We start from the raw sequence: 25,933 nt of genomic DNA, 5'->3' as shown, positions 1-25,933 counted from the left end.
TGTTTGGGCCCTGGTTTTTTTTTTTTTGCCTTATGTTTTCTAAATAATAGTTTAATTTGATGTTTTAAAAAAAGAAATAAAAATTCTTAACATCTTATTGTTTTTTTTTAATTTAGCAGAAATGTTTTCTTGAATTTATTTGCTTGTAGACTGTATTGTGGTGTTTTTGAAAAACTGTCAGAGAGTAGAAAACAAAGATTGGATTCGGATAAAAAATCTTATGTTTGATCTGTTTAGGAAAATATATATTATTTCTTGTTTAAGCCTATTTTTTAAATTTAAAATTTAAACTTGCAGTTAAACTCATGTTTAAATCTAATTATCTAATAATATGATAGCTTTGGCCTTAGAGGTGTAACTGAATTACCCAACTTTGGTTGATAAAATATGAAATACACACTAAGATTAAAGGGAATTGGTGAAGGGTTTAAATTCTAATGATAAAATTGACATAGTTTATGAAAAAGTGATTAGAAAAAAATAATTTTAGACACGTTAAAATTTTTATTTTTCGGGTCAATTTTGACTTGAGAGAGATCTTTTACCTAAAAAATCAGTTTGTTTATGATTTTTTTATCCCATAAATATTTGTTAGAAATAACCCTTATAAAATATGCATACTTAGATATTAATATTGATAGCGTATAAACTTGCACCATCTTAGGTGCTCCGTCTTGTTGCTATCCAAGTTATTATTCCAAGAAAATTATTAATCTGGCATAAATTGCTAAAACTCAGAAAGAATTATCGGTACACTATTTTTTAACGTTAATGGTGATCATTTTTTTTAATAATTTGTAAAAGTTAAATGTATGCTTGAAGAATAAGATGAGTTTTAATGTAATATATATTTGGAAAGTATGTTAAATTCATAAATTTCTTCGGAATTTCAAAATCATTATTAAATAAAAATTTTATGTAAATTTAATAAATAATAATTATATATACGATGATTTAATTTATATTAGTTTTTGAAATTTAAAGTCTAATTTCATCAGCTCTACATTTGCTCCCGGACAATCAACAATAATGGCACACCTGATTGTATAGAACGCACCTATATTTACCTTCTATGGTTGGAATATAATGAGAGAAATTATTGTAATCCCAACATAAGTTGAGGTACTTTAGAGACTGGTCACTAGTCCTGATTGTTGTAGCCGGTGTAATATTAGCAAGTTTAATCGGGATAAATAGAAAAGTATGAAATTAATTTTAATTAAATTGGAGTATAGGTATTACTTCCGCAATATGCATAGAGTGTAGGGATTATTTGTAGAATTTGACCTTGATGTTGTTTGTAAGCTAAGACTTTGTAGGTGTAGGACTAGGACTTAGGAGAAGGACTAATTTGTTTTAATTTTAAAAGATCTCTCTCTCTCTCTCTCTCCCTGCATATTCTTCGCATGATCTGATCGCATCTTCTAAGCAGTAAGCACTGTTGCTTTGCGGAAGGATTTTCTGATTGAATTTAATTTCTCTTCCGCATCCGATATATAAATCTGGACGAGACTTAGAGAAGGGTTAGAATTCCGGATCTGGTAGCGCCATTTTAAAGCTCCTCTGGTTCTGGAGGACAGGCCTTATTAGAGGAACCTTGGCCAACAATAACGCTCACACATTAATTAGGTAAAGGTTAGCTTAATTTATTTACTAATCCCATTTTATCATTCACATTCTCTTGTTTTCTTTCCTCTTTTTAAGCCTCAGTTCCTTTGTCAACTCTACTATCAAGATCTCATCTCATCTCATTTATTTGCCATCCAATTATGTTTCCTATTTTTGTTAGTTCTTCATAATTTGCTTGCCTTTCCCGTAACAGAACAACCTCGAGGTTGTTACAGCTAGCAGGATCTGGATTTTTGAATTATTTCACTATATTTTTGTGTGTATTGCTTTAATTGTTTTAAGTTACTTATTGGATTATAAAAATCCAGCTACTGATTGTTGACCGTAGATCCGCCGTAATCATATTGATGTTTCTCTTGCTTTCTCACTAAATTTGGAACGGATTTTCCTTATTAATTTCTCCTTCCTGAGTCTATAGGATCTATCTATATGTATCTATTCGAGCGAAAACAGTTTATTATGCTCACAGCAACCCGACAAGACTCTGCTGATTTTCAGAATTTCAAATTATCACCCAACTTTGACAATGGCATCCATATCTCCGTTTTCTTAGAATATCGGTTCTGTGTGACTGACTTCCACTAGATTTTGCATGTCTCGTATGTTTTGTTTTGTTTATTTAGGTATTAGTGTTTACTATTTGGAGTTTAAGCGCTTAAATTACATCGACTTATCTTATTTTTGTTTGTTTTGTAGTTATTACAGATTTGGGGCAAACCAATGAAAAACGGGACGATAGAATGCAGTGTCTGCCATTCGAAGTTGGTTTCCCCAACTACCCGAGGTGTGTCTAGGGCTTACGACCGCCATAAAAGCAGGGTATCATCAAAGCAACGTGCCCTTAATGTTCTCTTGGTCGTAGGTGATTGTGTTCTTGTTGGTTTCCAGGTAATTTATTGTCAATTTGTGCTTTCCTTGCATTCTTTGTTATCGTACCTTTTTTCTTTTTTTTTTTACTGTTCTACAGTTTCCCAGATAGCTTGTCTTTCTTTGCTTTCCTCTACTCATCTTGATTCTTCACATGTTTGATATTCTCTTTTTCTACCAGCCTATTTTGGTTTATATGTCTAAGGTGGACGGACGCTTCATGTTTAGCCCCATTAGTGTTAATTTTTTGACAGAGGTTGCAAAGGTTCTATTTGCAGTTCTTATGCTGATTTTACAGGTACATTGCAAATTATTTCTTCATTGATTAACTTGTTTTCTTTATTTGATTCAACCTTTCAACTGGATAAGTTTCATAGGATAACAGCACTTTGCCTCATTGGATTGACCTAATGTGTGTTGAACTTTATATGGTTTTATCATGTGATTGCCGTGACTGTCCTATTTGATGTAGATGGAACTGTTTGAGAAGTACACTCATGGTGCTTGTGTGCACATTGTGATGGGAATAATTTGCATGTTGGAAATAAATGGACTTTTCAATATAATAACGTAATCTTCTGTTAATAAATCAAGTGGAGCCATTTCATAAGCCTCCCTTGACTTCAGTATAGTAATTCATTAAAACCAATATTTACATGTTTACAGGCTAGACGTCAGAAAGTTGGTGAAAAGCCCCTTCTGTCAATTTCCACATTCATGCAGGTACAGTTTTTTTTTAATGACATACAAGGTTTGTACTTGAGAGGCATTGGTAAAAGAAGTTGTAATAACAAGTCTGTAAGTTTAATAGTTTTATTTGAAGCTACAGATTGCCTACTTCAGCTATCATTTTGCATATCAATCATGTCCACTAGATTCTGATAATGCTTTATTATTCTTGTCACCAAAAGATGTAATTTTGAAATGATTTTTTTTTTAATAAGATAACCCTAGCAATGATCATAATTTCTTGCAGGCAGCAAGGAACAATGTTCTCCTAGCCGTTCCAGCACTTCTTTATGCCATCAACAACTATCTGAAATTCATCATGCAGGTATATTTCTTAAAAGGTTCCCTGCAGCATTTTCTTGATGCTTTTGGTTAATATCATTGCACTCTATGTTTTTAATTGTCAATATACTGTCTGGCAATGTCTTCCTTCCGGGATATGTTTTTAGCATGATAAAAGCTTTAAGTCATAACTAGTGTGAATTGCTTGTTGGCAGCTTTATTTCAATCCTGCAACCGTGAAGATGCTGAGCAACCTCAAGGTAATATTTCATCATAATAATGTATCAAACCATGGTTCCTACTGGAAGCTATTAGTTTTGATTTGTCTGTGTGCTTAGATCTTGGAACTTTTCTTTATCTTATCATATGTCGTTGATGAGTTATTCCATAGTACTATTACTCCACTGACGCACATTTATCGGCTAGTTTATTGCTCAAGAAGATATATTCTTAAGTTCTGAGATTCTTGTTTCTCCGCAATTAGACATTTATTCTTTATGAGAGTTTAATTGGGGTTACAATTTGCTGGGTAGTTTCTTGCTTGAGTAGCCTCTTTTGTTCTCCTTTTCTTTGAGTTTATGGTATTTGGAATTTGGATACAGAAAAAAGCTTGGTTCAAATTGGGACATGCTAATTTCTAACAAGTTCTTACTATTTATTGACCCTTATTTGCATCAACATTGTTGCCAATTCAGTAATGGTGATACTTCCTTGTGTGTGGGAAGGCAGATATTGGATCTGGATGAGTGCATTCACGGGATCAAGAGCCACACAATCTTGAGCTTAAGTCTTGGCTTGTGACACTTGCATAGTGTTACTAGGAGGATTTTTTTTCATTCCTCTAAGATGTTGGAAATAGTTTTTTTTAGGGAAAAAAACAATTGTTTGTGCTCCTTGCGAAATTTTCTATATTTGCTCGATGATCATGCAGGTTTTGGTAATTGCTGTTTTGCTGAAGATGATTATGAGGCGCAGATTTTCTGTGATACAGGTTAGGCTTAAAACTTCTCAACTGCATAACAAAAAAATTAAAAAACCAGGTGCATGTCAGTGCAATAAGTTCTTTTCACTAAGTGCACATCTGATTCTTGTTTTGTGTTTATTTTGCAGTGGGAAGCTCTTGCTCTATTGCTCATTGGAATTAGTGTAAATCAGCTGCGTTCTTTACCTGAGGGTAGTACAAGTTTGGGTCTTCACGTTACAACCGGTGCTTACATCTACACATTGATCTTTGTAAGTGCTTTTGGGTATCTGTAATTTATATTTAGCATGTCTCTTTTGTGCGGACCATGCAATCAGTTTTAGTAGAAAGTTGTTCTTTGTTTATCATTCTTCCACATCTCTTTTTCGTTCCCTATTATTTGATTTTACACATGCCAGAAGCTGACATTAGACCTAATCTTTCAGGTAACTGTTCCATCTTTGGCTTCTGTCTACAATGAGTATGCTCTTAAGAGTCAGTATGAGACAAGCATCTATCTTCAGGTATTTTTTAGGATTCCCTGCATTGGTGGTATTTGATCTGTTCTGAGAAATGCTTTTAGAGATGTTGTGTTAGTTTCAAAGGGAGTGATCGATTTGATGTTAGAATTGTAATAATTATTGAGCCTTAGTATCTGGTATGTCTGCCAGAGCTTAGTTTCTTTTCTTAAGGTTTTTGTAGCGTCTATCTGGAAATTTTATTTTCTCAGTTCCAATATTATGAAGTTCGACTGTCTGGAAACCTATTGAACGGTATTTCTCTCTGCCACTACAAGGGTTACGTGCAGCTATCAAGCATGGTCATACAAGGATCTGCTGAATTGAATCACTAGAATTTTGCACTTTGGCTCGGCTCCTAAAGGCTAAAGGGTTACTTTTATATGGTCATCCCCTAATTTCTTTTTGCTCTTGTTTGGTTTGCAGAACTTATTTTTATATGGTTATGGTGCTATATTTAACTTTCTGGCAATACTGGGGACAACTGTTGTCAAAGGTATGGTAAAGTATATAATATTCAATTCTTTAAAGCATGTTAAAAGTTTATGAAGAAGGCTAGTGGCTCTAGAATTAAATTACTTTTGGCCTAGGTTGCTTTCTTCAAAGTCTTCTTTAAGTATTTCAATTCTGAACAAGCTTTCTGCTTCAAAATATTTACTTGTGTTAGAAGCCTCTTCGGTTATTTCTCCAGCAATTATTATTTTCAGCAACTATTAGGCCAATTTTAGATCCTGACTTGTGAGTCTGATATTTTGATGTTCTCATTTGGATTATTTCAGGTCCTAGTAGCTTTGATATCCTACAAGGACATTCCAAAGCCACCATGTTTCTTATATGTAACAATGCAGCACAGGGAATTTTATCCTCTTTTTTCTTCAAATATGCAGGTCATACACTAATAGTTTATATAATTTCATTAGTTTTCATCTAAGCTTGAATTGAAATAGAACTAACTAAAAGATGGCTTCAATGAGCATCCCACCAGTTTTGTTTTCGAGACATAATTGTTTTCAACTCATTGTCTTTTTGCATTCAGATACAATTCTGAAGAAGTACTCTTCAACTGTTGCTACTATCTTTACCGGCATAGCATCTGCTACTCTGTTTGGCCATACTTTGACCATGAACTTCATCCTAGGAATTTCAATTGTGTTCATCTCAATGCACCAGGTAAATTGGAAAAGGATGCTGCCATACTGATGACTAACTTTCTATGGAATTCTGCTTGTTTACTTGTAGACTTGCTCATGGGCCGGGCCATCGCCCAGGCCTATTTGAAAAATTGGAGAGTTTGGATAAAAAAATGAGGCTTGAACATGAGCTTGGGTAAAAATTTAAAACCCGTTTTTTATATGGGTCTAGGCTTGGGTAAGATTTTTGGCCTGACCCGAATATATTATAATATAAAAATAATTATATTAATTATGTATGTTAAATAATAATTATGTATATTTATATTTATATTTATATTAAATCTTTAACCCAATAACAATTAAATTCATTACCCAAAAAAAAAAGACTTACCCAATTAAATAACCCAACCCAAAATATAAAATTTTAAAAATAATATTTAATACAATAAAAGATTTATTATGTTTATTTGTGTTTTTTAATATAATAAAACATTTATTATATTTATGGTATTGTTTTTAATATAAGTACTTTTTAATGCATTTGTAATGTGTTAAAAAAACTCTTACTTTAGATTTTTCTTTTAGTATTATATTTTTTAAAAGTCATTTTTAAATAAAATAATCTTAAAAAATCAAATATGGGTGGGCTTGGATTTTTTGCCTATTTTTCGGGCCAAGCTAGGCTCAGGCTTGGAAAATTGGTTTAGATAACCTGTATGGGCCGAGTGGGCCCACTCGGCCAACGAGCACCTCTACTTCTTGTTTATGAGATTATTTGATGTTTTATTTTCTCCCTAGTTCTTTTCGCCGCTTTCCAAAGTCAAAGAAGAACAAGAGAATGGAATGCTAGAACCGGTAGATTATAAGGAAAACCACAGGTAAATGAAAATAGCTCTCTTTTCCATGGCCTCAAGTCTTTTAGAAGGAGTTTTTTATATTGTGCTATTGCTTCAAGTTGGTTCCCCCCCCCCCCGGGTTTTATGCCTTTACCTTTCTTCAATGGTTCAAGTTACATTGTTCTTGCTTCATGCTTTTGATGGATGTGGTAGGGATAATGATTGTAACTTCTTCAGCAACAGTCTAACTAGAATTTGGCAGAAGAACCCAACCGAATTTATCTATAATATATATGGAAAAATGTTTAAGTTAGTTCTTGAATGGTGTTTACACATTCTTTATTTTTATTTATTTTCTTTTTTCCAATATATATCTTAGGTCCAAGGAATCTTTCATTAATATAGCAGCAGGAGCACATGAAGAGGTATGAATTTAATGTAAAAGTAGTTAAGTTTCCCCTGGGAGATGGTCTTTTCTGATTGTCTGATTGCATTCCAAATTAATGTTATTTCTTTCTCTTCTTTTTTTTGGACATACAAATTAATGTTAATTTGTCTCTTTCCAGGCTAGTCATCGTGTTGGATCCGACGAGAGACAACCACTTCTTCCAACTTAAAGTTTTAGGGAGTATGTGAAAAGCCTTTTGTTCTGGGAGTCAACTTCTTAATTTTGAAAATATTTCATGTGTTTTTAATTGCTGCACAAGTTCCTTGGTAAAGAGGTAGAGTGCTGTTATTCATTGTTAATAAAGCTGTATGTTACCTGGACCAAACTTGTTCCTCTTGGTGGATTATTTATTTGTCAAGGAAATAACAGCCAGGGGGCTTCAAGTCTAGATGAAAACAAAATGGATAAATGGAAAGCCTTTGTATTACTATGATTAAACTCAGCAGGTCTAGGTTTAGGTGTATCTATAATATGCAGATCATGCCTTCCCTGTCCCTAAGTTACACTTTTCATAAGATTAGTAACTAGTATTGTTGAACTGCTGGAGGATGAATCTGACACAGCAGTTGTAATTTGTTGCAGGGAGGGAATTTGTTTTGGTAGGGACCCAGGTATTGTTGGATAGTGACAGAGATAAACCAGTTTTCGCTCGAGACGTTTAATGGAATTGAAAGGAATTTGTAAAATGAGAAACCCTTAAATTGTGGTCATTTGTTATAATTTTCGTTCATGGGTCTGAATGAATGCTTGGTAGAGGAAGAGCAGTGGTATTGGCTCGGCTTGTCGCGGAGTTCTTCCTGATTTCTGCCTAGCCTCCACTCCACACTGCCTTTTCAGAAAAATGTATGATGTGGCGTTATTTGTTTTATTTCGACAACATACAGATTACAGGGAGACGGCGAGCAATTTTTGTCTGTTTATTCGGTTGTTATTTATCTTTTTTAAAAGGTAAGCTACACCAACAGTCTTTTTTGTTTGTCATCAAATTTTAAAAAAAAAAATCGAGTCACTTATATGTTAAATTATGTTGACGTAATTTTTTTCTTGGTATAATAGTAAAATTAACCTGCCAATATTTGCTTATTTTATAAGTTAAATCATGTTGATGTGATTTTTTTTTGGTATAATAGTAAAATTAACTGACCAATATTTATAATTTTTATTAATTAGATCATTTAACAAATTTAATCTTAAATTATGCTATCAAGTTAGTCTTGAATCTAAAAAATTCAGAATAACAAGATAAACTTATTCAAAAAAAATTTTGACAGATCGAAAAATGTTCAAAAAATAATTGTTGATAAATAATACTTGAACTAAAAATATTAATATGATAAGAAGTAAAAAAAATATAAAAATATTGTTGGACCATAATACGAGCATTTTTGTGGATTTTAGCCCCAAGTATGTTACGAATTGCACACAAAGGTCCGCGATGAAGGTGAGCAGAATAGCTTAAGGCAATTATTTGAATAAATTAACTTACCAGGATTGGCCTAAGTTTTGCAAAATTATGGAAAGCTCTTTTATTCGAAGTCTAAAGACTGAGTAAATATTTTAGCAAATTGTAGTTCCCATGCTAATTTGTAATAAGGATAAATATAAAAGAGAGCGCAAATTCTTTAGAACTATTTTGTAGTTAAGTTTGAATTTGAGTCCTTAATGTAATTTGATTTGTACCTTTAGATGTAAGAGAGCACAACTACAAATAAAGACATTTCCCACATCATTCACAATCATTCAATCTTGTATTCTTTACTCAATAATCAACTCGAGGGCATTTACTATAAAAGCTTTTTTTGTGCTTTACTGAGCATTTTTTTCTTTCTTGCTTGTTTCTCTCAAACTTCTTTTTAGCATTGAAGCCTTAGAGAATTCGATTTGAGATTCTTAGATTTTGAGGAATTAGAGAATTACTTTTTAAATTGTTTCTTTGTCTATGGTTGAGCGAGTTGATTGGCTGAAGCTCAATATCATGACGGCGCTAAAGCAAGGTTTGATTAAGATGCTGATTGAGATGGCAAATCAAACAAATGATTAGAATGTCCCACCAATTGTGGGAGATCCAAGAAAGCTAGCAATTCAAGGGGCATACTGGTTGTAGCACTTCTTGTCTGATCCAATTGTTGAGTCCGAGTTATAGTATGTCATATTTGTTGTCGGAGCAACTACAAAAAAAATTGAAAAGGATAGGAGTCATAAATAAAAACAAGAAAAGTGAAGACACATAAAGAGATTGAAGAGTGTGATTATTAAAAACTCGAGAGAAAAAAAAGATGGAGGCAAAATCTGCAATCATCCATTAACAAAAATGAGAAATACACGAATCAATCTTTTATTAATTAAAATTATCAAAATTATAGGAGAATTCTGTGCAAAAGCACATAGAAGACATGGCGGTCGACAAGCTCATCAAATTATTAGTAAATTATGAATTTAAGGAAATCATCAATGAATTGATTAATTTTGAAACCAAGGGTAGAATTAAGTATAAAAGGTGACTATTATGTAGGTCGGTGCATAAAATTTTCAAAGCAAATATTTTGGTGTTGGATTGAGAAATCATGGGACTCTCTTATAAACATTTTGTGAAATTAAGGTGAATGTTTCATGAAAATATTTCTTTCTTTTCACAATCCGACAAGAGATTGTAGTGTTGTTGAATTAAGCATAATTTGGAATAAAAACATGATTGTAATGGATTTGACTATTGTCAAGGATGGTTGGTTGTTATCAAATAGAGAAAGATGAAACAAAATTTCAAAAAGTTGATAGTCTGTGCGCATGCATAATGTGAGATTGATCAGACGAGGTATTAGAGCTTAAAGTTTGTTTCAAGGATAATGGTGATGGTCAATGTGTATGCAATGTGTGATATGTGATGAAATACAAGAGATTTTAATTGTTGATTGCGGTTGAACTTAAATTTAATGAATTTTTTTATGAAAAGTATGTGGTGAATTTATTAATAAAATGGTGATTATTGTTTTTTGGTATTCGAATATGGAAATTATGAGATGGGTTTAAAAATGAAGTTTTTTTTTAAATTTTTTATGAGACGGAGATCATTGGAGAGTTGGCGTGGATATGTGCTTTTGGAATTAAATTTTGTTATAGGGAAAAGAAGATAGACAGGGATTGAGGGAGCCGAAAGTAGTTATGTAAGGAAGGTGAGAAGAGAACAGAAAACTGAAATTATTCCAAATTAGAGGAGACAAACAGATAATAATCTTAAAATTCCAAAATGGTTAGTTTAGTTGCATTTTCCCATAGTAAATCACCCTCCTGGAGCAGCCAAAATAATAATAACAAAAATAATATGACCCGTAAGCCATGACTAGTCTCTTCTTTAATTCTAAATAAAGAAAAGCTGTTCGGCTTTTTTGTTTTCTGTTGTTTTTTTCTTTTGTTAAACTAGCCTTCATATTATAGAGTAAAATTATGGCCTTGACTTCTCCTCCTTTGCCTCTCCATGCATTTCAATTTTGAGTCTCTTGGGTCGCCTCCAGTTCGACCACCATTTCTTGTCTATTTTGGGCTTTGATTTGCCCGGAAATTTTCCGGGCATCCATACCCTTTTGGAGGCGTACCTTGGTGCCTGCTGCTGTTGCTGCTGCTTTTTTTTTCCCTAATCTTTTTTGCTTTTATACACGCAACGAAACATGGGTGCCTGCTGTAGTACAGAGGTGAAGTACAAAGGTAGACGCCATGAAGAAGATGATTTGGAGGGGAAAGAAGAGGAGGGCCAACAGGAGGAAGTTACGACCACTGGACATGCCGGGGCCATAGTCAGATTTCAGGGATCCTTTAGCTACACGTCAATGTACACCCGCAAGGGGAAAAAAGGGATCAATCAGGACGCCATGACCGTATGGGAGGTGATTTAATTTAATTAATGTTTCATTCTTTTTGTTTATTAATTCAACATTTCGATCGATACTTTCCGTATGTTCCAATTTCCAGTGCCACCCACCAGATCGTAATTGTTTGATGCCTACCAATATAAAATTTTGTCTAGGATTCATCTGCTGCTTTCACAGGGTCTTTGTGATCTTAGAATTATTTCCTTTTAATATTCTATTTACACATTTGGTGATCGTCTCCGTTGTTTTTTATGCATGTCGCTGCCGACTGCTTCTTCTGAATCTGACGTTGTTTTGCTCGCGTCACTATTTGTCCCTTTGATGTTATTCTTTCTTTTTTTTTTTTTTGGGTTCATTGTTATTGTTGGTGCAGCTCTCTCATGTAATATAGAGAGAGAAAATGGAATCAGTTAATCATCATTAATATATTTCTCCATTTTCTGAATGTTAAGTAATTTCTTTCCATTACCTGATGACTGTTGAAAAATGCAGATGCTAATATTAATAATTTGTATGTATAAAACAGCTTGCTCCGATCGACCAATACCGACCTTTTCTTGACCAAATAAAATTCGTAGCTAGAGAAGAATTTGATGCCAATTAGATTGTGGAGGAAGACTCCTCAATTTCTTGGGGGGAGCTTAATTTAATTTAGCAAACAAGTTAATTAGTATAACATTTTTGTAGGCCAGTTCTTCGTCCTGAATCACCTACCTAAACCCACACATGGTATTTCATTTCTTCGGGAATGCTGCTGCTCTATGCATATCGCCATCAACTTTAATATTTATAATTAGATAGTCTAAGAATGTATGACCATTTATTTATTGGATACACGGAACTAAACATATTTAAAATTTATCCAGAACTTCATGGGAGAGAAGAACGTGTTCTTCTGCGCTGTATTTGATGGTCATGGTCCGTCAGGTCACCAGGTTGCACGTCATGTATGTCACACCTTGCCATACAAGCTTTCTACAGTGTGCAAAGAAAATGATGTAGCTGTTGGCGCTGACAAAGACTGGGAGGCAAGTATAATTAGAGCTTTCGAAGAGTCGGATGAAGATCTTATCTTGGAAGAGTCTCTTGACAGTTACTGCAGTGGTACCACAGCTGTAACTGTTATTAAGCAGGTATAGCTTCTTTCTTAATTTGGTACATACATGTAGATGATGATCCGTTTATTTTCTCCAAAAAACATATATGCATATTTCATTTCAGGATGAACATTTGATAATTTCAAACTTGGGGGATTCTCGTGCGATTCTTTGCACTAGAGACAATGAAAACCAACTCATTCCGATCCAACTCACAGTTGACTTGAAACCTAGTATACCAAGTAAGTATTTTCTGTTCCATTCCATTCGCGTATATATATTATATATATAGAACCTTGCCTATGCCCTATAGTTAAAAACTAAATCAAACCGTATATCCATATCTAATATGTTCCTCTGGAGTTACTTCTTAATTAGGTGAAGCTGAAAGAATCCTGAAGTGCGGTGGCAGGGTCTTTGCAATGGATGAAGAATCAAATGTACCAAGAGTATGGATGCCCGATCATGATTGCCCTGGCTTAGCCATGGCAAGGGCTTTCGGGGATTTCTGCCTTAAGGATCATGGTGTTATCGCAATTCCTCAAGTTTCTTACAGGAAGCTTACAAGCAAAGATGAATTTGTAGTGTTGGCGACTGATGGGGTAAGAAGGAAAACTTTTACATGCACGTATAGCGTCTCCTTGTTTTCTTTTTGAAATATTATTATAGAATTAAATGAATCTTTCTTTAGGGTTAATTAATTTAACAACACATATATAAGCGGTAATTATATTTATTTATTAATTAATGGTTGAAATTAATAACAAGGTTGCATGAGAAAAAAATTACAAATTTTGCAGGTGTGGGATGTGCTAACAAACAACGAGGTGATACGAATAGTAGCTTCAGTAAAGAAACAATCAACGGCAGCTAAAATATTGGTTTATTATGCTGTTCAAGCATGGCGAACAAGGTATCCAGGCTCCAAGGTGGATGATTGTGCAGTGGTATGCTTGTTCCTGAAGAAACGACCATTATTAACAAGATCCTTGTCTGACATGAGCAAAAACGTTGCAAGTCAACTAGATGGTGCAGATTCTAACCTTATTTCTAAAGACAGGAAAACCGAAGAAGGCGAGACTGTTATAAATTGCGATATTACTGTGGACCCTAAGGCCCTTGATGAATTAAATAGAGTAAAGGCTTTTACCAAGTCTTCTCGGCTCGGCAGTTTGAATAGGAGGAAAACATCTAAGGACTTTGGGGGAACCGAAGCTAATTGATTTTGGGTTTAATTTGCTGGCAGCAATATTCACAATTTATAAAGCTTATTCTCAAATATATGTGAATCAAGTTCATATCGGGGAGGGAGGATTTATTTTTATTTTTATTTAAAAAAAACACACTACTATAATGACTTCCTTCCATTTATTATAGTTGAATTTAAATGGAACTTTCGTCTCACCATTCTGTACATGATATGAGAGAATTTCCGAAATTCCCCAAACCCAATTACCCCTCTTAATTAGCACATGATTTTTCTTAACTTACATTGTAAAATATCATTACACAAAACTTAAAATCTAAATCAAATCTAATTAAAATGGTGTTGATGATTAGATACAATGCCCTATAAACACCCCAATGATCAACTTAGTAGAGGGACTCCTCACTACTCCAAACCCTAACACACTAAGCTCTCAATTACCTCAGTACTCGGACCACAAAGAGACCCCAGATATGATATTGGAGTGCTGCAGCAGTCCCCGAACCACAAAGAACACAGCAACCGAGCATGCAGCGGAAGGTGCAGTCTGGTATTTAAAACATGAATGATACTTACAATAGGCTTGAAAGTTTCACGCAAAAATTACCAAAATATCTTGAAAAACTCTGCTTTTATTTAATTTAATGGTATTTTTGTATTTTCTCTATTATATTATTTTTGTCCTATAAATAGACATGATTAGGTTAATATTAGAGAGACTTATCTTTCATATATTTCTACTATTAAAAATTGGTTTGTGTACTTCACAATGAGATAGCCACATGTAATTATTTGATTATTCATTCAACCATATTAGTTTTTTACAATAGAATTGGATGAAACTTTTTACAAAAATGATCAATTTACTCTTTAATCTAGCGTATACGAATTTACCTGTTTTTTAGTAAATGGACAAAATGCAATCTGACATAGATAAAAAAAATCAAATTACAAAATAAAAATAATTATAAATCTTAATAATTGAACAAGTTTTGCTTCTCCCTCCTTAGTCCATCAAAGAAAAAGCCGAAATGAAAGATGTTCGAAAATTATAAGCTTTATGATAACTATTATCATCATTATTGCAACCATTTATCCATAGTGAGTCCAGGCCTACAGTTTCACAAGGAATCCATCTCATGAACCAATATCTGTTGGCAGCCTATAGTAAAAAGACCGAAAGTCTGGTCGCATGACCTTCTGGATTGGACTGGTTTCAGCGAAGCCCTTTGTGGGTTGTGGACATTGTTAGCCTTGAAATGCCTGGCCCAGATCCAAAGCAGCAGAGATATCAATATTAATTGGCTAATTCCTAAGTTTAAGTTGGTAGTAATAAATAAAAAGGAGACAAATGCGGGGATCAAATAAGGGTCTCTGCAAATGCTGAAAAAGTTGCCAGTTGGTGGAGAGAGCTGAGTCTTGACTTGCGAGTCTCACGTTCCAAGTGAGAAAAGCCAGATTCAACTCCACCCATGCCGATACGTGGCAATGGATCCCTTTCACACTCCACCCCTTATAGAGAGGAGAGCCAAATCAACAGACAAAACAAAACGCTGTCTTTTTTCTTTAACGACAAAAATTTGAGGAGACAGTTTCAGTTGGAACCCGCAAGTGATGAAAACCTTGACGAGTCCTTGCTCCAAGCCAATCTTTGGCAATAATAGAGATAGAGGGTTTTCTTCTTTTCAACATCTTTCTCTTACTAGAGCTCAAGTATGCTTATTACCTTCTAAAAAGCTTGCTAGAATCCGCTTCTTGCATTTGGTTTCTGTTCAACGGAGGCGTCTGCAGCCTCTTTTTTCATCTTCTTCTTTCTCACCTGACTTACAGGCATGTTATGTCCACTTTTATCCATTTTTTACTGATTTTTCCTTTTACTTTGCCGATGCTCCTTTGCACGATTCCCAAGTTTTCTTTCCATGTTACTTCTCTTTACACTTTTTTTTTTCTAAATAACTTATATATGATCTAATTCTCCAATCATGGGTTATCGTGCAACGTGGGGTTTAAAACATGCATACGTAAATCCTTTTTTTACAATCCAAGCCTTTTGAAACTGAATGGATTTTGAAACAAAAGATGTTGCTTCATTTACAGTTCCTTTCCAATTCAAGAAAAGTTACTTGTATTGAAGTTGACATTCATTTGGTAAATTTTCTTCATGTAGGGGGAGTTGGAGACAGCAGAAATTCAACCTAAAGAACACAGTAAGATCTTGTGGCCCTTTAACTCTTTGTCTATTATTGAGTTTTCTAATTTCTGAGTCTTATTTCAACACCTCTGATGCACAGATACCACTCGTGTCAAATTTCAGTTGAAGAAAGAGTGCTCATTTGGGGAGCATTTTTTCATAGTAGGGGATCATCCTATGTTAGGCTCATGGGACCCTGAGAGTTGTATCCCACTGACTTGGTCAGAAGGACATGTTTGGGCAGTAGAGCTGGTAAGCAGCAACTTATTGAGAATGTGAGATATTCTTGTTGAAGGCTTTATTGACAACTGATGAGATCTCTTTTTTTGGTACTTGCTCAGGATATACCTGTTGGAATCTCAGTCCAGTTCAAATTCATTCTGAAAACAACCACTGGGGACATTTTGTGGCAACCGGGCCCTGATCGGATATTTAAATCCTTGGAAACTGAGAATATGATTGTTGTTTCCGAAGACTGGGAAGCAGCTGATTATCAGGAAGTACTGAAGGAAGAACTACAAGCATTATCGGAGGAATTGGCCACTGGAAATGGTGTTCCTTCCCTAGACAAGCCCTTTGCTATTGTTGCAGAGAATCCTAGCTACCCAACCGAAGACTTCATGGCAAATAAAAATGCTGAAGCGCTTGGCATGAATAGAACTAAATACCCAAATAATGAAGCTATGGCTATTGCTAACAAGAATGTTGTAGTAGCAGAGGACTTGACTCCATTATCAACAGTGGCAACTGAGGAAGAAATGTTGGATGAAGATGACAAGAATAGTACGAGCGATACATCTGTTGGAGTTGATGAAGCTAAATGCGATGAATTATCAGAGGTAATGGCCTGATGAGTGTGATGCTTTGGATTTTATTCTCTCATTGTCCTCGTTTGCGGTCCTCTATTACTATAAACCTAGCAAGAAATAAAACATCATCTCCATGAACCTTGTCTCTCATGTGAAAAGAAATTCCATACTAGTTCAAAAGTATCTGGTTTAAGCTTGTATCTTGTTGAGATGATGTGTAATCTGCAATGCAGCTCTTTCAATCCCTCATCAATGAAGTATTGCTCGTTAATAGTTAAGAATAATGACATATAAATCATCAATAATATATGAAACGTCGCACGTTCCCTGTTCCCCGTTCCACTTTCTACACGCATACTGCTATACAGCATAATTTTTGCTCCAAACGAGATGAGAATGTTTAGTCTGAACTTTCTTTTTGCTACCTAGACCTATGATTGTTTTGATTCACCAACAAACGCAATGTTTCATTTCTGGTCATGCTAATATATGAATCCTTGAATGTTAAGGAAACCTTTTCTACTTAAACAGGAATATAATTATCAATTTACTTGGCCATTTGACAATCAATCATACTGTGAGACGTTGCTACTGTGGGATGTACTTGAAAAATGATAGGGTGATCAAGGCAATTTGTGATTCTCCCCTAACAAAAATCTACCATTGCGGTTGATGGCGTTATTACAGATTACATGCGCTTATGTCTTTTCCATCTTTATTTAATTAATTTTTTAAGTGCAATTCATTAAAATTCAGTTAGTTGAGAAGCAAGAACCTGAAGGTGAACCATGGGAAGAAAAAACAACTGCGGTAACCTACAATGGGTTGGAACAACTCGACAAGCTGTACATTCAACTAGCCAGAGAACAGCCAGGACCGGGGCATTTTCAACATAATAATGTCTTGCAAAGTGATATCCAGTGGGATCATCAAACATTACAGAAGCTTCTCGACAGTTTTAAGATTTCTATAACTCACCCTGTTGCCATGTTACAATTGCCGAAAAATGAGGGTTAGTGCTGCTAGTATGTACCAACAAACATTGCTTCCTTGGTTCTCTTCTTGTGTATTCTATCATGTCAGATTCCCAGAATATTATACCATTACATCATTAATGTGACAAACATTGATCATCTCAACTAACTGCCCTTTCCTTTTTTTTGGATAATTCAGATGAAGTTATTGCTTAACTATGACTATATGCTTGGATTCATATTTTGCAACAAAATCTCTCATCTAAGATTTAACAAGTTCTTAAACGGCACCAAAAGCCACGTTAAACGAATGAGATGCTAGACTTGCTGACACTTTAATCTGTGGATCAGGTATGCAAAACTAGTTTTGATCATTAAAATGGTAATATTTACAAACTACAATCACCCTATACAGCATCTTAGGCAAACCTCTGCCTTCAAACATCAAGGGCAGGAAAAATTGACAAAATAACCAAAGGAAGAAAAAAAGGTAGATAGTTTAATAAGGTAAATGAATAAAAAAACCTTGTTTGTGCCTACTGCCTAGGAATCTTCTGTGCATGTCACAATCACTGTTACAGTTGCTGGTATCTCATCTTACAACATCTCCAAGTCAAATCGGGAGGGAAAGCAAACTAGAGCTGGATTCTAAGATCTAGTTAAAAGAAAATCATGAAACTAAACTCACTTCACCACAGCAAATCATGCCTTCTTTTGAAAATCTATATTATTCTGGATGCACAGTTCCTGATATGGTTTAAAACGTTCTTGCCACCTGCAAAACTGCCTTTTCAATGTCTTGAACGCTTCTAATTCCTGTGAGCCAAAGTTCATGACAGGAACATCAAACTTCAACTCAATGGGACACAGATCATCGAATAGTTCTAGCCCAACACTATCAGTTGTATCATTACGATCAGTAACCTTATGCACCTTGGTAATCATGGTAGTAAATTTCTTATCTTTATAAATATGGTTTCCATATGACTCGCCTCCAACTGGATGGTATAAAAGCAATGGTTTTGGCCTTTGAGAGTTAACCCACATCTCATCTCTGTCATCAGCAAGAGAGACAATTTCATCATTGTTAAGCAAGCTAGAATCTGATACAGCCATTTCTGCAGCAACCTGCATGACTTCATTGCACCTAAGGCCAAACTCCACCTCTGATGAAAATTCACACATTTTCTCTGAATCAGGACAGCCATTACGAAACTCGTGAAGTGTAAGTAGAATGGGGAGAGGAAGAACAGGACCCACAAGCGAATCATCAGGCTGCATCTTATGTGACCACTTAGTGCTGCGGCATGAAGGCTTCCTTAGTAGGAATGGAGGCAGCTGAGGAAGGTCTGGAACAACTGAAAATTCCAGAGGCATTGTCATGTCATCGAAGGGCACATCAAGTAGCTCAGGATAGCTAGAGAAAGCTAGTAGTAAAAGTTCCAAAGGTAAGGTTGCCCACATTTGCCTCGAAGCAACTTCGCATATACTTGTTGGCAAGCTAATGTCATTGAAGACAACGGAAAGTGCAGGAGAGGACCTGAATCGACCAAATCCGCAGACCTTCAACTTCTCACACAAAATTTCATGAAAGTCTAGGTTAAAAGATTCCTTCTGCTGAAGACCCTTGTGGGACTTCTTTATCCTGGAGTCTAGGCCTTCAGCAAGATTGTCATTCAAATAACCACGAAGATAGTCAAGGTTCAAATACTTGAACCTTTTAGGAAATTCATATTCATCGTCACCCAAGGCGTATAGTAAGCTATCCCCAAAATTGAAAAATGGTTCTCTGTGAGCTACATTAAAATTCTGCACCAAATCCCACGAGGCACAATATCGTTGAGCTTCAATCCTTCCTGAAGACATTAGCCTAATCAAAGTAAACCCACCAAATTCATCTGACTCGCACACCAACTTCGAGAGATTCCTGCTCAAAACCCCGAAGCCAAGGACAATATCTTTCTTCTGCTGCCAATCAATCCATTCAGGAAGTGCACCTTTCGAAAATTCTTCCCTAACAAGACAACTTCCACAATGACACTCTTGGTTTGACAATAATAAATCTGAAGGAAGATCCCATGCCAAAAAGGGTTTGCAAAACTTTGAAATTTCCATAGCAACAGGTCCTTCATTGGCTGAAGAAGGGCCATAACAGAACAGCCTGAACTCACAATTCCAAAATGATCCCAATATGATGCAAAAACCCGATTCAGTTGCCCACTGATATGTATCATCCCTTGATTGTGATCTCAATTCTGATAACCTAATCACATCAATGAAGCATGGATTATCTAGGGCATGAGCCCAACGCAGCAATGGTAACATTGGCTTACGCACATCACAAAGAAGCAATAAACTTAGGGAAGCCAAAACAAACTGAAACCCATCAGCTCCTGCTCTAGAAAATGCTAGGAACTGATCCTCATCAACTACAGCATATGGGCTCAACATCTCAATCTTAGCTAAACAAGTTACATTGCACTCATCACTCCTGAAATCAAGTAAAAAAACAGCATCTGATCGGGCAACAACTAAAATTCTAGGATGCCAACTGAACTCAATACCCAACCATTTATAATTCTCTGAAACACTCGAATCATCCCATAGAACTCTAAATTTACTCCCTTTAACATAGCCATTGGGTTTCTGACAATTAACATAAGAAGCTAAATCAAACAAGAACAGTGCACCATTCTCTAACAAAACCACACTTTCTTCAGGTATGTGTGGGCTGCAACAAGCACAGACAATCGAGGAACTCTTGAATAACTTACTGCCTAAGTAATCCAAAGCAGGGGTTTTGCTAGAGTTATCAAATCTAACAGAATACCAATGAACAGAATATAGAGTAGAAGTCATTAAATACCCAACAACAGAATCACCTGAAATCCCGTCGAAATCATCAACTGGGTTCACTAAAATACTCAATATTTTGTGATTGAAGTGGTTGTTAGAAATAAAGACGCCACCGTTCCCATCACCCAGAAACTTAAAATCGTTGTCTTGGACGTGAATAGCGAAGAACCCGATTCGGTCATGGTTGGAGCCAGTGGTGAAGAAGACAAGAGTAATGTTGTGGTCAGGGCAATGGAGAAGGTGGAGGCGATTGTGTGATAGAAGGGAAGAAGCGTCGTGGTGGTGGGAGTAATTAGGGGTGAAGCAGGAAGCAATAGAGAAAGAAGTGGAGTAAGGGACAGAAGAAGCAGAGAGGAATCGAGAGAAAGAAAGGCGAGGTAGAGGAGGAAGAAGAGGGGGAAAAGAGAGGGAGAATGGAAAAGGATTTTAGGAAGAGTTTTGGGCTTTGGGATGAAGAAAAGAGGACCAAGCTTTGAAGAAGAGAGGAGCGGCGGGTCCAGTGATTTGCCGATGGGAAAATAAGCTTTCCATTCTTCCGATAACTCCATTCTTTACGACTCTACTGGGGAGGATACTCAATTCCCTTTCCACTTTATAGCAATTTCTTTTTTCTTTTCTAGCAAAATCTCTGCATATCAGAACAGAACAAACACAAAATCATGGTGAATTTTTGGGGTAGAAAAGACATCAGGCACCGGCGGGAAATGAGGGTCGGCAGCATCTCACGGTGGCCGGCGACAATAAAAGCCCTACGAAGCTGATGAAGACCACTTGAATAAGATGGGGTATTTAGAGTGGCCTGGATTAAAAGACTCAAGATAGAATAGTTGTAAAAATAAGAGGAGAGAGAAAATATTACTTATGAATATATTTCTGAAGAGGGAAAAAAGAAATTATATTGTACTCGTTGGAATTTTTCTTTTTTTAGTGGGTTAAATATTTTAAAATTAAAATTAAATTGATATAATATATAATTGGTGAATTTAAAAGTATTATTATATTGATTTGAAAAAGAAAATTGTCACATTTAAAATTAGTGTGAAGGTAAGGATTAAATTAGGAAAAGTTGTTAAATTTTCATATTATTGTTGCCTCTTCTATACTCCTTTTATATTATATTTTTTAAACATTATATTATACATCATTTTTTCGGAATTTTTAACTATTTTTTAAAATTTTAAATTTAAATTCTTCTTACTTTTCCATAATTATTTGATAGTATTTTAATTTTTTCATTTTGAAAAAAATTAAATAAAATATGCATATGGTAGAATTTAAACTTGCACTAATTGAATTAGTAAAACATTAAATTTATCATTCAACCAAAGCTTCATTTGGATCTTACTTTGCGAGAGTTAGATTAATTTAGACGGATTTGAAATCAAGAAATTGTCTAAGGTCGTAAGGATTGCAAAAGTAAAATTCTAACCCTATGACACATACACGTGTGATACAATTTGTCACTTGCATATTATAGTTTCATGGGTCAAGCACAAGAGCCCACAACTAATGTACGTATTGATGATCCTTTTTGTTCACTTGGCTTCATTAGGCCTATCACGATTAGCCTGTTTCTTGGAGAGTTTAAGACTCATCTATTTTAAGGTTAATGAATATCTAAACACTCCAATAACTTGTATTCTGCCAAGGTAAATATTGTAGTCCTAAAGGATAATGTACTATTTTATGTTTATTGGTTGTTTTTTCTTCTAGAGTCATCATATTTCCAAAGTTAAGTTAATTTAAGTTGATTTGAAGCTAAGTTTCTTTCTAAGATAGCAGAATTTGCAAAACTAAAATTTTAGCCTCAAGAAAATAGTAAATGTTTTAAATAATTAATAAAAATTAAAAATATATAACTATCGGCTCTTGATCCCCCTTTTCTTTTCTTTTTTTCCCCCTTTATTGTTTATTTTAGCAATATAAAAATTTCCTGAGATAGATTGAGAAGTCTTGAAGAGTGATGACCAAAGTTTGAAAATTTGGAGATTAATTTCTCACTATTGTAGGCCGAGGACAACTAATCATTTCAGGCATGTAATCAAATGGAATGGTGAGCATCGGTGTAGACGAGACAATGGATAATATAATAAGCATAGCATATATATATGCATTATCACCTAGGAAGCATCTGTGTTATAATGTGAGAGCTGAAAATCCTGCTTGAGGAGGAAGGATCTAATGCTTGCAGGTCTTTGTTGACGCCCCAGTGGCGAGGGTTTTGGCCCTTGTAAACACCTGGCTCTGACAGCAATTTCTCAGTTAGGTTCACTTCTTTGGAAAGCATTTCCACCACTTGCTTCATGGTAGGTCTTTGGTTTGCAGCGGCTTGGGTGCAAAACAGGGCAACCTTGATGAACCGCAGAACCTCTTCTTCTGGATATTGACTCAATTCTGGATCAACAATGTCTAGAAGCCTGTCTTCTTCTTTCAGTTTCCATGTCTGCAACAGGTACACTTTGCATGAATTATGATATCACTTATGTGAGATGTCATGTGAAGACCTCTAATTTTATCAAATTTGGAGACCAGTTGATGTATGAAAAGATAAGTAACATGATGTAACAAGTGGAAAAAGGTTGAAAGTACCCATTCAAGCAGAAGCATGAATTCCACTCCAAATGCTGCCTTACTACTACTTTTACCACTTATTATTTCAAGCAGGAGCACCCCAAAGCTGTACACATCTGCCTTCTTGGTTAGTTGTCCTAAAAGCGCATACTCTGGTGCCAAATATCCACTGGACAAAATACAATATCATAACTGAGATGCAAACAGAAACACAAGGATTAAGCAAAGGCAAAGAACAAAACACACTCGCCAGTGGATGACTCCTTCAAAAGTCCTTAAAAAACATCAATGAAATATTGAAATAGTTAAACAGCCTAGGCAGCTAAGGATGAGATGCAATGAAAATGATGCTTACAATGTTCCTGCTACTCGAGTACTGACATGAGTGACATTGTCCGGGAAAAGCTTAGCTAGCCCGAAATCCCCAATTTTAGGATGAAAATTTCCATCCAGGAGTATATTACTAGCTTTAATATCCCTGTGGACGATATGCGGTACAGCTTCATAGTGAAGAAACGCAACAGCAGAAGCTGTACCTAAGCAAATAGCAGCTCTTGTTGGCCAATCCAAAGCAATATGTTTACTTCTTGAACCTGAAATTAGGATTTCTGGACATCAGTATACCTCAATTAGAATTAGGAGTTCAATGAGCTTGGACTGATGTATTTACCAAGTAAAACACTGGCAAGGCTGTTATTCTCCAGATATTCGTAGACCAAGGCCCAATGGCTGTCGTCAACACAACAGCCGATTAGTTCAACAAGGTTGGTGTGCCGTATGTTTGATATCATATCGATCTCTGTCAGGAATTCATTAGATCCTTGTTTAGACTCTGCAGACAGTTTCTTGATGGCTACTTGAGTACCATCCCTCAAAACTCCCTGCAAACAGTAACAGACAGTAAAATTTTGTTAGTGTTTCCCAACTAATTCTAAAGTTGACAGACACTAGTACAGGCGTGCCATATGAAAACCAGAAAACCTGCTCTCTCTCTCTCTCTCTCTCTCTCCCTCACACACACACACACACACACACACACAAGCAGACATATACATAATACATGCCAAAAAGAGCCCAGAAGACATGGATGCTCTGTTCCAAAAGAACGGTCGGAGAGCTTTCATTACCCTGTAGACAACACCGAAACCACCTGCACCGATTCTGTTTGATGGATGGAAATCTGATGTCGCTGATCTCAATGAATTGTAAGTAAAGCGCTTTACATTCTCGTTGGTGAACTCTGGCCATGCACAGATACAACAAATATGGAATCGAATGAGATCACAAAATTATAAGAGAAATAGTTGACAATACCATGTGTCCGAAACAGAAACAAAAACAAGGAACCGTTTGAGATAAATACTTAGGAATGGTTACAAAAAAAAGGAAGAACCTATTGTAGGCTACGCTCAAAACACAGCCTGCCATGTAGAGCAATGGTCATAGTTTATGCATAACTATAAGAAGACAAGGCAGGGTATTTTATGAAACAAAGCGACCAAAGAAGAGAGCTTTAGATGCAGCCTACGACTTTACAAGAAACAACAAAATAAATGCAACTGAACCTTGAGCTTGTGTCTGGTCAGGGCTATTGCTTCCTTTGAACCAATCAAACGATCCAAAGCACTTACAACTCATTGCAAACACCAGACACCATTAAAGATCTTGTAGCTGCACAGCTTATCCCATATAATTAAACCGGATCTCTTATCCAATTCTGAAATTACCAAAAGTCAAACTCTTTTTTAATTGCTCATAAACCAAAAACAAGCAATATGGAAGTTACCTACGAGAAGTAGTTACAAAAAGCAGAACAAGAGAATACTATCAAATTACATGCAGCTGGTAATTCACCAACTTACCAAAGCCCAGAAAGTCAAATTTAGTATATCTTCTGGGATTTTACAATCCTAATCGAGTTGCGAGCAACAAGTATGCTAAAAAAAAGGGTATGGGTTGGTTGAAGAAGAATCAGAAAGAAAGCCCCAGGGAGGATGGTGGAGATGATATAATTGGGAAAGAAGAAGATCAAGTTATCATCCAAGGCTATAAGAATTGGGTTGTGCAGTTTGACTGGAAGGAATTGATAAAATAGGAGGAAACAAAAGGTTGTCATTTAGCAGGAAGGAGTGTGAGAGAATGAAAGTGACAACACAAGATGGTTAGATTTGCCATGTAAGGCAAGACACTGTAGCAAAAACCTGGGGGACTTTGATGGACAGTCAATATATGGCTATAACATTTCTGGTCTAAGATAGGAAATGTTTTTGTTGACTTGCTGTATTTGCTTTCTCCAATCCAACCATTCAATTTCGAACTCCTTTTTGAAGTTAGATGATCTTAGCAAGAAAAAGAATACAAGATTTCCCTTGAAATAAGAGAAGTTTTTGGTTTAGGTGAAGAGAAGCTTACTTCGGATTTGACATTGTCCAAATGTATATTTGGAAAGATATGGGCAATGGCAGCAGGCTTTCAGTTCATATTTCAAAGTCAATTGGAGTAGAAGAAACCAAACCATGATCCTACAACTTGTCGTATAGCAATGGACCTACTTTTAATATTTATGAATTATGATGTTATGTGAAAAAGGGTTCGTGGTCAACTTGGCTAGCTCCCCCTTATTCCTGCAGGAAACCATTTGCTTGGGATTTGGAAGTTGACCATTTTGCGCAAGACCACCAAAGTTTACCAAATTAAATTAAGAATTCATACTCAACCACTTTTATCTTATCTGCAAAAGTGGAAGGATGTATAGAAGTGAGAGCAGAAATAAATGTTAGGTTTGCTACTTAGGAGAGAAACATTTAATTTTCTATTTACAAATTAACCTTTTAAAATTGAAAAGATAGGTAATAAATAAATATATAGTAGAAGCTTTAAATGTCTTCTCACCTAAAAACTAAAAGGTTGATGACCAGATTGAGATTGACATTCATAAAAGCTCAGGGTCATATTCATCTTC

General features: G+C 35.4%; 5 protein-coding genes across 8 annotated transcripts; 3 read left to right on the top strand and 2 right to left on the bottom strand.

Annotated features, from left to right (window-relative positions):
- Nucleotides 1-1,226: 1,226 nt before the first annotated feature.
- Nucleotides 1,227-8,323, top strand: LOC107898073 (CMP-sialic acid transporter 2). 4 transcript variants are annotated; one of them, XR_005920895.1, is made up of 16 exons: nucleotides 1,227-1,629; nucleotides 2,326-2,517; nucleotides 2,678-2,794; nucleotides 3,163-3,219; nucleotides 3,473-3,550; nucleotides 3,723-3,767; nucleotides 4,439-4,498; nucleotides 4,618-4,740; nucleotides 4,915-4,992; nucleotides 5,413-5,482; nucleotides 5,766-5,873; nucleotides 6,023-6,156; nucleotides 6,918-6,997; nucleotides 7,335-7,380; nucleotides 7,522-7,677; nucleotides 7,986-8,323. XR_005920895.1 is itself a non-coding variant. In XM_041105337.1 (16 exons), exons 2-15 carry the CDS (start codon nucleotides 2,350-2,352, stop codon nucleotides 7,570-7,572), a joined length of 1,215 nt encoding a protein of 404 aa, XP_040961271.1. In that variant the 5' UTR covers nucleotides 1,227-1,629; nucleotides 2,326-2,349; the 3' UTR covers nucleotides 7,573-7,583; nucleotides 7,986-8,323. The 4 variants fall into 4 exon arrangements, 3 of the variants coding, with proteins under 3 accessions (XP_040961271.1, XP_040961272.1, XP_040961274.1); XM_041105337.1 differs by having other exon boundaries at nucleotides 7,522-7,583; XM_041105338.1 differs by having other exon boundaries at nucleotides 1,346-1,635; nucleotides 7,522-7,583.
- A 2,447-nt stretch (nucleotides 8,324-10,770) lies between these two features.
- On the top strand, nucleotides 10,771-13,756 carry LOC107898858 (probable protein phosphatase 2C 65). Its single transcript, XM_016824423.2, has 5 exons — nucleotides 10,771-11,281; nucleotides 12,133-12,399; nucleotides 12,488-12,605; nucleotides 12,742-12,965; nucleotides 13,164-13,756. Exons 1-5 carry the CDS (start codon nucleotides 11,066-11,068, stop codon nucleotides 13,584-13,586), a joined length of 1,248 nt encoding a protein of 415 aa, XP_016679912.1. The 5' UTR covers nucleotides 10,771-11,065; the 3' UTR covers nucleotides 13,587-13,756.
- A 1,350-nt stretch (nucleotides 13,757-15,106) lies between these two features.
- On the top strand, nucleotides 15,107-16,848 carry LOC107898351 (uncharacterized). Its single transcript, XM_016823860.2, has 4 exons — nucleotides 15,107-15,400; nucleotides 15,738-15,777; nucleotides 15,862-16,013; nucleotides 16,103-16,848. The coding sequence occupies exons 1-4, from the start codon at nucleotides 15,185-15,187 to the stop codon at nucleotides 16,610-16,612; spliced, it is 918 nt and encodes a 305-aa protein (XP_016679349.2). The 5' UTR covers nucleotides 15,107-15,184; the 3' UTR covers nucleotides 16,613-16,848.
- Nucleotides 16,849-18,246: 1,398 nt separating this feature from the next.
- On the bottom strand, nucleotides 18,247-20,948 carry LOC107898072 (uncharacterized). The gene is made up of 2 exons (XM_041104484.1): nucleotides 20,570-20,948; nucleotides 18,247-20,459 (listed from the first exon to the last, which is right to left on the bottom strand). Exons 1-2 carry the CDS (start codon nucleotides 20,946-20,948, stop codon nucleotides 18,247-18,249), a joined length of 2,592 nt encoding a protein of 863 aa, XP_040960418.1.
- A 1,532-nt stretch (nucleotides 20,949-22,480) lies between these two features.
- Nucleotides 22,481-25,640, bottom strand: LOC107898856 (putative serine/threonine-protein kinase). Its single transcript, XM_041105336.1, has 7 exons — nucleotides 24,834-25,640; nucleotides 24,537-24,688; nucleotides 24,099-24,211; nucleotides 23,642-23,852; nucleotides 23,327-23,564; nucleotides 22,990-23,140; nucleotides 22,481-22,843 (listed from the first exon to the last, which is right to left on the bottom strand). The coding sequence occupies exons 2-7, from the start codon at nucleotides 24,607-24,609 to the stop codon at nucleotides 22,517-22,519; spliced, it is 1,113 nt and encodes a 370-aa protein (XP_040961270.1). The 5' UTR covers nucleotides 24,610-24,688; nucleotides 24,834-25,640; the 3' UTR covers nucleotides 22,481-22,516.
- Between the last annotated feature and the right edge of the window lie 293 nt (nucleotides 25,641-25,933).

The sequence above is a fragment of the Gossypium hirsutum genome, chromosome D11, assembly GCF_007990345.1.
Source record: "Gossypium hirsutum isolate 1008001.06 chromosome D11, Gossypium_hirsutum_v2.1, whole genome shotgun sequence".
Taxonomy (NCBI): domain Eukaryota; kingdom Viridiplantae; phylum Streptophyta; class Magnoliopsida; order Malvales; family Malvaceae; genus Gossypium; species Gossypium hirsutum.
Note: the sequence above shows the minus strand (reverse complement) of the source record. Positions and strands in the feature narration are given on the sequence as shown.

What these genes read in the sequence shown, in the direction of transcription:
- LOC107898856 (XM_041105336.1), bottom strand. Translation starts at nt 24,609, where the DNA reads ATGAGTTGTAAGTGCTTTGGATCGTTTGATTGGTTCAAAGGAAGCAAT. An exon ending in GTTTCGGTGTTGTCTACAGG is followed by an intron (nt 23,853 to 24,098) that starts GTAATGAAAGCT and finishes TACTGTTTGCAG; the next exon opens with GGAGTTTTGAGGGATGGTAC. An exon ending in TCATGCTTCTGCTTGAATGG is followed by an intron (nt 22,844 to 22,989) that starts GTACTTTCAACC and finishes TACCTGTTGCAG; the next exon opens with ACATGGAAACTGAAAGAAGA.
- LOC107898072 (XM_041104484.1), bottom strand. Translation starts at nt 20,948, where the DNA reads ATGGAGTTATCGGAAGAATGGAAAGCTTATTTTCCCATCGGCAAATCA. An exon ending in TCCAACCATGACCGAATCGG is followed by an intron (nt 20,460 to 20,569) that starts GTTCTTCGCTAT and finishes TGAGTATTTTAG; the next exon opens with TGAACCCAGTTGATGATTTC.
- LOC107898858 (XM_016824423.2), top strand. Translation starts at nt 11,066, where the DNA reads ATGGGTGCCTGCTGTAGTACAGAGGTGAAGTACAAAGGTAGACGCCAT. An exon ending in CTGTAACTGTTATTAAGCAG is followed by an intron (nt 12,400 to 12,487) that starts GTATAGCTTCTT and finishes ATTTCATTTCAG; the next exon opens with GATGAACATTTGATAATTTC. An exon ending in CTTGAAACCTAGTATACCAA is followed by an intron (nt 12,606 to 12,741) that starts GTAAGTATTTTC and finishes CTTCTTAATTAG; the next exon opens with GTGAAGCTGAAAGAATCCTG.
- LOC107898351 (XM_016823860.2), top strand. Translation starts at nt 15,185, where the DNA reads ATGAAAACCTTGACGAGTCCTTGCTCCAAGCCAATCTTTGGCAATAAT. An exon ending in CTTTCTCACCTGACTTACAG is followed by an intron (nt 15,401 to 15,737) that starts GCATGTTATGTC and finishes TTCTTCATGTAG; the next exon opens with GGGGAGTTGGAGACAGCAGA. An exon ending in ATGTTTGGGCAGTAGAGCTG is followed by an intron (nt 16,014 to 16,102) that starts GTAAGCAGCAAC and finishes GTACTTGCTCAG; the next exon opens with GATATACCTGTTGGAATCTC.
- LOC107898073 (XM_041105337.1), top strand. Translation starts at nt 2,350, where the DNA reads ATGAAAAACGGGACGATAGAATGCAGTGTCTGCCATTCGAAGTTGGTT. An exon ending in GCAGATTTTCTGTGATACAG is followed by an intron (nt 4,499 to 4,617) that starts GTTAGGCTTAAA and finishes TTTATTTTGCAG; the next exon opens with TGGGAAGCTCTTGCTCTATT. An exon ending in TTTTTTCTTCAAATATGCAG is followed by an intron (nt 5,874 to 6,022) that starts GTCATACACTAA and finishes TTTTGCATTCAG; the next exon opens with ATACAATTCTGAAGAAGTAC.